This window comes from Triticum aestivum, chromosome 4D, assembly GCF_018294505.1.
Source record: "Triticum aestivum cultivar Chinese Spring chromosome 4D, IWGSC CS RefSeq v2.1, whole genome shotgun sequence".
NCBI lineage: Eukaryota > Viridiplantae > Streptophyta > Magnoliopsida > Poales > Poaceae > Triticum > Triticum aestivum.
In genome coordinates this window covers 459,502,815-459,511,699 of record NC_057805.1, presented here as the reverse complement: position 1 = coordinate 459,511,699, position 8,885 = coordinate 459,502,815, and the positions used below count along the sequence as shown (strand labels likewise).

Sequence of the window (8,885 nt, the reverse complement as noted above, 5' to 3'; positions counted from 1 at the left end):
TTTTTAACACAAAATAAATTTTTGAAAACATGCAATATTTTTTTAATGCAATTAAAATTGCAAATAAAATCCGAATAAATTCCAATAAATGATTTTAACACTTTTCCTCCAGTATTTCAATTGTTTTGGAGAAGTCACATTTTCTCCTCTCACTTATTTTAAAAATGAAATAAAATATGATATGCAATGATGATCTATGTATAACATACCAAATTGAAAATTTGGGATGTTATATGCACTCGCTTCAACCCCCAGCCAGTGTGGAAGGGTGATCCATACAGAAAATGGCAGAGGAGGTGGCGCTATGGCAAGCAGGAGGCAGCCAAATGGCAAGAGGACTGTGTCAGCAACCGGGCAAGAGGCATTCTGCTTCCGGTTCAAGGCGCCTTGGAGGCTTCTTAGAGGGTCAGAGCCCAAAGGCTCTGAGACACCTCGGAGTACCCAAGACTAAACAGGAGCAAACCCGCTTAGCTCGGAGGCCACTGCGAGGGTCCGATGCACCTCCTAGCCTCACCGAAGAGGACTCATACATCTTAATGGGCTCTCTCTTCCATGGGATGTGAGTGTTTTGGCTTTGGTTTTGGTTCATCAATCCCCACATCTCAATTAATTTTGTATCCCCTCTTTATAGCATGGCATACCTATGACTCAAGAATGAGAAACCATCGATAGAAAACTAGCGTGTCGTCTTCTTTATCCTTTTCTCTTAGGGGGTTGCCGACCAACCATATGTTTCATTTCACATATTTGTTTATCTTGTGTAAGCATTCGAAACATATTTAGTATTCTAAACATAGTGCCATTAACACACCAAACCCGTCATTAGGAGTTAGATGTCCTTTTAGGAGGCAGTGCTCCCATGGTTGTATGAAGACCTCCGACTCCCTCCTTGCCAAAAGCAATGCAGTTGATGCAGTCCAGCCTTGTCCTCGCAAGTCCTAGTCATTCTCATGCTAACTCCATGAAGCTACAGGAGAAGCGATGGTTGAGTCACCGACGATTCATGTCGTGAAGTTGCACTCTTTTCACCCCCGGCCAGTGTGGAAGGAAGATCCGCACAGAAAAGGCAAATGTAGTGATATGGCAAGCAGGAGGCAGCCAAATGGTGAGAGGACGGCATCAGCCAACGGGCATGAGTGAATGAGAGGGAGAGGAAATCATGAGGAGAAAAGCGTGTGGTGGCAACAAGGTCGAAACCCGCGAGACCATGCACGGGTCTTTGGTTTTTTGCTTGCGTTGTGAGGAAACAAACATATGAGATTAGCACGTAAACAGATCAGATGGCCTGGTTGCTGAAACTAACGAGGAGTGCCAGAATAAGCACACCTACTAAGCTTTTAAATTGTTGCCATCCTTGGTCTCCTTGTCCCTTCACACATCAAGTTCCCCTATGTAAAATAGCACAGAAACCCAACCAAGGACAGAAAATTGAGATAACCATGTTAAGATCTTATGGCAGGAAACAAAAGAATGTCGAACCCGATAACAATGCCAATTACAACCAGTTTTCTCATTTTTCATTGAGGGTTCTATGTAATCGGTAAAAAACATAAAGAGTGTGAGAAAAAAACTTGCACACCAAGCAAACATTGAATCGTGTCCTAGACATATCGGTAACTAAGAGTCTGAGATACATATTGATATGATTGATAATCACTGAAGTTCCACCGAACTGTGTTATGAACCTTGACAACCTTTCTTAGTGTATGTGTTACTAATAGTAAAACGGTGAAGCTTTGTTCATTGTGCAAACAAGAGAGCATGCCAAAAAGGAAAAAAACTAAGAGTGCTCCCAAAAACTACTTTTCGTACAAAAACTGTTTGCCTCAACTTGAAACAAAATCTGACGTGCGATTTTTTTTGTCCACAAAATTAACCCCTTTTCATTTTCAAGCCTCCACAACCATTTCCACAAAAGTATTGTTCATCATTGGCAAGTTAAGAGCAGCCACTTGATTGGGGGTGCACATTGACTATGTAGTCTTTTTGTGCCTTGGCCCCGTTGCCACAAAAGTCTGCCATAAAAAGTTTGTTCCTTTTTCGACATTTTTGAGGACTATAAGAGAGAAGCATGTAGAAAGGGTGTTGTATTTCTACTTAAACTAGATTTGAGAAGAACTAATCTTGCACATATAGAGAACAAATTCTCTTGCCAACACATAGATATTTAAGACCAACGATACCATTTTTCACTATTTGGCTTTCAAGAAAGCAAAGCCGACAAACAAGGTCCACAAATTGGAGAGATCAATTAGCCATGCCAACATACTCCATAGAACTACACATATTGTTAAGCTAATAATACTGGAATGGTAGGTAGCTACTCATAGATTGTTAGCAAAACACAGAACAATTCGATGAATAAACGGGAATAGCAGATTCTTCGGAGGGCGGCCAACAGAAGCGAGGTCCACCATAAAAAATCTCCATGTTTGCATTTCAGGGAAGCTTGAGTTGGCTTTTGAGATGATGAGGATGGCGCTCGAGAGCAAAATGACTTTGCCACAAGCTCCTCAGTGTCCTCCTGAACTACCTTCCATTGCTGCATCAGGAACAACATGGGATAAATGACCATCAGAGGGTCCAAAATCAACGTATGGTCATGTTGTTTCTTATACGTCACAACACCAGAAAATAACAACTATACAAAATATAAGAATCCTATTAAATAGTTCATCACCAAACCAGATCAACTAAGAGTTCGGTCACAAAAGTCTGCAACTGATTGTTAGATAATCTCAAAAAAGGCTGAAGGATAGCAAAACACGATGTAGTGAGAAGTAGCTATATCCCCACAGAGTTCACAATGACATCTCCAGGTCACATACAATATCTTCAGTTGCTTAGCTAACTAAATTTTACTTTACAGTAATCCTTTTTTAGTCTATTTGGCTGCAGTAATATCCTCTATAACTTGACAGTGAACAACCTATCATCCTTGTATTTGTTGGTCAATTAGAACACCCAAATATTTCAGAGGTTGAGAACCAGGCATGCGGGTAAATTTTGACAATACATGCTTCTCCATTTGAGTCTTGCCCATACAGTATGACGGGTCTCAGTATTTAATGCTAGACTCAGCAACCACATGTGAACAAAATGCAATCATCAGAATAAACATCTCACATGCAAGGTGGACTCTAGATCAGCAAACAACAAATGGTGCATAGGCCTTTGGATCAACAAACTAAGGGTGCATGTGTCTTTATTAATTGATTTGCATCCGTCAAGCTAGCTGAAGTTGTAACCAAATTTATGTTTATTCATTAGGACATGAGTAGTAAGTGAACCCTACCTAGAGGAGTGAATAACCGAGATACACCACTAAAACATGTCTCCAATCTCCATACTCAAACATACTCACAATCATAACACTTGCTTCACGAGAAAAACATTAACAAAGTACTTTGCCTCTAAGAAGAAATCAAATGATATACAAAAAAAGTATTAGCATAATTACCTGGAGTTATGTTCAGATATTTGGACAATCCAGAAGGGTGGGCTGAGGTAAAATATCCTTTGAGGGAAAATGGTGCCAAATCAACCAACATCTTCTTTTTCAGGTCAACGGCGATCATCCATGTCTTTATGTTGCAAAATTTGGATTTACACAACAAGTAAACAATATCATCACAATCACAGCTCAAGCTCAGGACAGGGTGAGATGCTAGCAGGTCCTTCAATGTCAACTCTCTTACATAGTTGTCACCCAGAGTCAGGTCAGGCAACAACTTAGAATGACTTGGGTAATCAACCGAGATTTCCTTGTCATAAGCCATGTATCCCTTGCTCCAGTGGTCCCAAGAAGTCATCTTGTACCAAGTCATGGCCCTCCAACCTATTTCTTTGGGGTTCATCAAGCAGTGTGACTCATAGAGCGTATCCAAGTCATCATCCAACCTTTTGTCGACATCTGGTCTTTCATGTTTTTCTATCTCGACAAACTTGATCATACCGTTTCTGTATGCAACATTCCGAAGCGGCCACGCGGACGATTTCGCGTTGTCCATGTTGCCAGCCATCACCTTAGGCAATGTGATGAAGCGCGCCACAGGCATTTCGTCGAGCACATTGCAAAATAGAATCCCCCTCCATAGATCAACCCATCCAAGTGTGCCTTCTCCAAACTGAATCACCTTGTAAGCTTGAATCGATGGCATCTGCGCTCTGACATTGGACGACACCTCCACCTGCGGCACTTTACGACTCCAAGCCCAGGTCCTGGAGGAGAAGACATGGAGGGCGAAATCCCAAGGGGCCGGTAAGTAGCACAACACGGCCAGGACGAAATGGTCGCCGTCATCGCGGGGCAGGAGGCCGAGATCCGAGGACGTGAGGACACGAGGGTAGGGGCCCGGGAGCAAGCGCAGCGATGGCACGGGGCCTGCCTTGTAGACGAAGTACTCGCGCCCTCTGAGGGCGGGCATGAAGAGGACAGAGAGGACGAGAAAGTCCTTCTCCGAGCAAACGATGCTGGGCCTGCCGCAGTTGGCCTCCGGGACTCCGGGGCAGTGAACGCACAGGTAGGAGACGTCCAGCGGGTCGCTAACACAGACACTGACCTGGACGGTGTGGCCGGCGCTCGAGAAGGCCTCCGCGGTGGTGGCGTTCCTCACATCGGCGAGGTACGCCTGCGGCTCGAGGAGCACCCAGGCGGGGGCAGGGGCCGCGGGGTCGCGGGGCCGGTGCGGCGGGGGCTCGCATGTCATGGAGAAGATCTTGCTCAGGGCGGCTTTACTGCCGAAATCGAGCATGGTGCTCGGCGGCAGGGATGGGTGGCGGGATCTATCAGGGTTCAGATCGGATCTGGAGAGGGAGCCGCGGCTGCGGCCCGAGCGTTTCTTGTGAGTGCTGAGGAGAGGGGAGGCCGGTTTGGGGGGCAGCTGGAAATAAACTGGCTTTGCATCTTCTTCACACTTGCTCCTTGTCGTGTTCCTAGCCCTTTTGCTGTTTTCACGCACGCGGTCGGTCTGTCCGTGCCTGGCCCATGAAATACAACGGCGCAAGTTTTTTACTTTCGTAATAATGAGAGAAAACACAAACCTTCCTTTTTGGAAAAGAAAAACACAAACCTTCGTTGCTGCAGCTTCACTCACTACCACCTGCGCTCTCAATTCACCATAACCATACACGTATAAGAAAATCTCGCCAATATTTAAAAAAAAAAATTACTGCTAAGCTAGCCGGGCCTGCGACCACAGCGAGCTGCCACCCTCTTCCTCCTCTGTTGTCGTCGGCGCCGGTGCTCAGTTGGCATTGGGGTACGAGAAGCAGACGACTGTAACCTCAGATTGATGGAGTCAGCACCTTTATCTTGTCCACTATAACCGTAACCGGCTGCAACCAGCGCCACGACGAGGATATGTGAAAATCATATTTTGTCTACCATCATCCTTTGTCAAAAATTGCGATTGATTTCAAAACATCTATAAACATTTTCACAATAGTCTTATTCATCATTGCCAAGTCAAGAACAACTCCCTGAACTTAGAGGTATCCACTGCCTCCCAAATGAATAGGTGAAATTTTTTTCCTTTTTTTTTTGCGGGGGATTTTTTTCCTTTTGTACCATCTAGCCACGAAAGTCTCATTTTAAAAAGTTCATTCCCTTTTCGACACTTTTCCACGAGCCATAAGAGAGACGAATGCACAAAAGGATACTGTATCTGTGTTGCTGCTTGGACAAGGCTTTATAAGAATTATTAATCTTCCACGTATATATAACAGATTATTTTCACGCCACTTAATATATCTTCGACCAACAGTAAGTTTTTCCATTACCAGGATTTGAGAGAAAGCAAACCAAAAGGCCTATACAAAGACCAGTTAACCAAAACAGTGTACACCATTCAACTAACACAGAAAGCTAAGCAAATTATAAAACGACATCCACTCAAAGGTAGCAGCAAAACACAAGATAGCCCAGTAAATAAAATGGGAGCAGCAGAGTTGTGGAGAAGACGAGAACAGAGGTTGAGACACCAGAAAAATCTCCATGTTTGCGTTCCCAGGGAGGCTTGAGTTGGGTTCTGGATGGCGAGGATGGCGCTGGAGCACCACACATGCCCTTGTCACCAGCTCCTTCTCAGGGTCCTTCTGAAGTATCTTCTTCCTCTGCTGCATCAGAGACAGTGTGAGATGAATGCCTATCGAAGGCCCCAAAGCCACTCTTATGTTCATAGAGTTTCTTCAACGTCACAACACTAGAAATAGCGCATACAGCAAACATAAAAGCATCCTATATAAAAATCATTCATCCACAAAACCTCACCAACTGGTCTGGAAATCCCCACGATTGTCAGCTATATTGCCAATTGAAGTTCAGTCATAAAAGGCAACAAAAAGAGCTACTAGGCATAAAAAAATGACGTGGCCAGAAGTTTCTGTATCCGGATATCCCTACAGATTTGGCAGTGACATCTCCTGGCCACATACATTTTGCCAGTTGCTCAGCCAGCTGAATTGTGTTTTGCTATGATCGAATGGGTTTGTCAACTGACATTATCCAAATATTTCAGAGGTCGCCGACCACACCTGCAGGTAAATTTTAATCCTGATACATGTTTCTTCGTATGAATCTTACCCAGACAGTATAATTGCTTTCAGCATTTAATGCTAAACTCAACAATCACATGTGAACAAGATAAAATAACCAGAATCAATATCGTGAATGCAAGGTGGTCTTTAGATGAACAAACTAAGGGTGAATATGTGTTAGTCAATTGCTTAGCATCTGTCAAGGTATCTCAAGATCTAACCAAATTAATATTTGTTCATCAGGATATGAGCTACTCAATTTGCATTCATGGTGAAAGCAACCCAGACCAGCAGAGAATGAGATGCACAAAACACATTTAAGTACTCATAATAGAAATACTTGCTTAACAAAAGAACGTAATCAGAGTACTATGTCTCCAAGGAAAAAATTTATGATCTACAAACAAGCATTGGTATATTCACCTGGAGCTACGTTCAGATAATTGGACAGTTCAGAAGGGTGGGCTGGGCTGTAATATCCTTCAAGAGGAAATGGTGCCAATTCGACCAATATCTTCTTTTTCAGGTCAACAGTGATCAGCCATGACTTTTTGCTGCCAGATTTTGATTCACACAACATGTAAACAACATCATCACAATGATCTGCCAAGCTCGAGACAGGGTAAGATGCTAGCATGTCCTTTAGTGTCAACTCTCCGGCAGTATCATCCGTCAGCTCAGGCAATAACACTGAATGCATTGGTTGGTCAACTGAGATTTCCTTATCATAAGCCACGGACCCCTTGCTCCAATGGTCACAAGAGAACCTTCTATACCATGTCATGGCCTTCCAGCCCATTACTTTGGGCTTCTTCAAGCAGTCTGCCTCGTAGAGTGTATCAATGTCATCGAACGGCCTTTCGTCAGGATCATGCCTTTGATGTTTCTCTATCTCGACATACTTGATCAAACCATCGCTGCAGGAGACGTTCCGAATGGGCCACGGGGATGACTTGGGGCCCTCCCTGTGGCCAGGCATCAGTGGGGGCAGCGGGATGAACCGCAGCACGGGCATTTCTTCGAGCACATTGCAGACCACAATCCCCCTCCAGAGATCAACCCATCCCACCGTGCCTTCTCCGAGCAGAATCACCTTGGAAGCTATAATGTGGGACACCTCAGCCCTGGCACCGGGCGACACGTCCCCCTCCACCTCCTTCACGCTCCAAGCCCAGGTCGTGGAAGAGAACACATGGAGGTCATAGACCCAGCGTCCGAGCGTGAAGCACAGGACGGGAAGGAGGAAATGCGCGCCGTCGTCGCGGGGCACGAGCGCGACGTCGGCCTTGGTGAGGACGCGCGGGAAGGGGCCTGGGAGCAGGTGGAGGGACGGCCGGCCGGGCCCGGCCCTGTAGACGAAGTACTCCTTGAGGCCCTCCTTGGCGTAGGCGCCGAAGATGAAGACGACCGAGAGGACGAGGAGGTCCTTCTCGGAGCAGACGACGGTGGGCCGGTCGGAGAAGTCGGCGTCGGTGAGGCCTGGGCAGTGGACGCAGACGTGGGAGAGGCCCAGCGGGTCGGCGGCGCAGACGGTGACCCGGACGGTGTGGCCCGTGCTGGAGGAGGCCTCCGCGGAGGTGGCGTTCTCGTGGTCAGCGATGTACCCGAGCGGCTCGAGGAGGAACCAGGCGGGCGGCGGGGCCGCGGCATCGCGGGGAGGGAGCGGCGGGGGCTGGGAGGAGGCGGCGAAGATCTTGCGGATCCATTCCGTGTCCAAATCGAGCATCGTGCTCCGCGGCGGCGGCGGCGGGGCTGATCGATCGGGGTTTGGGGATCGCGGGCTGGCAGCAGTCAGGGCTTTGGTCGGTTTTGGCTCTCCTCCGCCTGGCCGGGATCGAATTGTGGGTCTTCTGGTTCCCCGTATGACGCGGTCAGGTGGGTGGTGGGTTTGGAATCGCGGCTGGACTTCCGTAACGGCGGCGAGGTCCACGGTCGCCGGCGCATGCGGGGATTTGGGGAACTGCTGGATGATCTTTCTTTTTTTCTCAAAGGGAAAGGGAGAAACTGCTGGATTTGTTCGGCTGAATTTGGGTTGGGCCCTTCTTCTTTTCCTTTGCATGTAATGACGTGGCCTGGCCCAGTTCGAGGCAGGGTTTTCGATTCTTCCGAAATCACTAATTAATCAAGGAGTACTTTTTGCAAAGATAATTTTCACCTGCCACATATCGCAACCTGTGAGTTTTCCTTTTCGTAGATTCGTTTATTTAAAAAAATTTATCTCTTAAACCATGCTTCAAATCTTGAATCGTTTTCACCGTCGCGTCGAGATCTTCAGAACTAGATCAATGAACTTTTTATCACGATAAAAACGGACCCAGAAAATTAAACTGGAACATGCTTTTTTTTTC

General features: G+C 46.3%; 2 protein-coding genes across 3 annotated transcripts; both read right to left on the bottom strand.

The window, feature by feature from the left end:
* Positions 1-2,162: 2,162 nt before the first annotated feature.
* LOC123100311 (uncharacterized) lies at positions 2,163-4,855 on the bottom strand. Its single transcript, XM_044522253.1, has 2 exons — positions 3,461-4,855; positions 2,163-2,542 (listed from the first exon to the last, which is right to left on the bottom strand). The coding sequence occupies exons 1-2, from the start codon at positions 4,752-4,754 to the stop codon at positions 2,514-2,516; spliced, it is 1,323 nt and encodes a 440-aa protein (XP_044378188.1). The 5' UTR covers positions 4,755-4,855; the 3' UTR covers positions 2,163-2,513.
* An 873-nt stretch (positions 4,856-5,728) lies between these two features.
* LOC123098599 (uncharacterized) lies at positions 5,729-8,550 on the bottom strand. Of its 2 annotated transcripts, none has more exons than XM_044520637.1 (2): positions 6,961-8,550; positions 5,729-6,114 (listed from the first exon to the last, which is right to left on the bottom strand). In XM_044520637.1, the coding sequence occupies exons 1-2, from the start codon at positions 8,261-8,263 to the stop codon at positions 6,086-6,088; spliced, it is 1,332 nt and encodes a 443-aa protein (XP_044376572.1). In that variant the 5' UTR covers positions 8,264-8,550; the 3' UTR covers positions 5,729-6,085. The 2 variants fall into 2 exon arrangements, with proteins under 2 accessions (XP_044376572.1, XP_044376571.1); XM_044520636.1 differs by having other exon boundaries at positions 5,729-6,117; positions 6,961-8,546.
* Between the last annotated feature and the right edge of the window lie 335 nt (positions 8,551-8,885).

Coding starts and splice junctions, on each gene's coding strand:
- LOC123100311 (XM_044522253.1), bottom strand. CDS start 4,754: ATGCTCGATTTCGGCAGTAAAGCCGCCCTGAGCAAGATCTTCTCCATG. Junction 2,543..3,460: donor ATATCTGAACATAACTCCAG/GTAATTATGCTA, acceptor TTCCTGATGCAG/CAATGGAAGGTAGTTCAGGA.
- LOC123098599 (XM_044520636.1), bottom strand. CDS start 8,263: ATGCTCGATTTGGACACGGAATGGATCCGCAAGATCTTCGCCGCCTCC. Junction 6,118..6,960: donor TTATCTGAACGTAGCTCCAG/GTGAATATACCA, acceptor TCTCTGATGCAG/CAGAGGAAGAAGATACTTCA.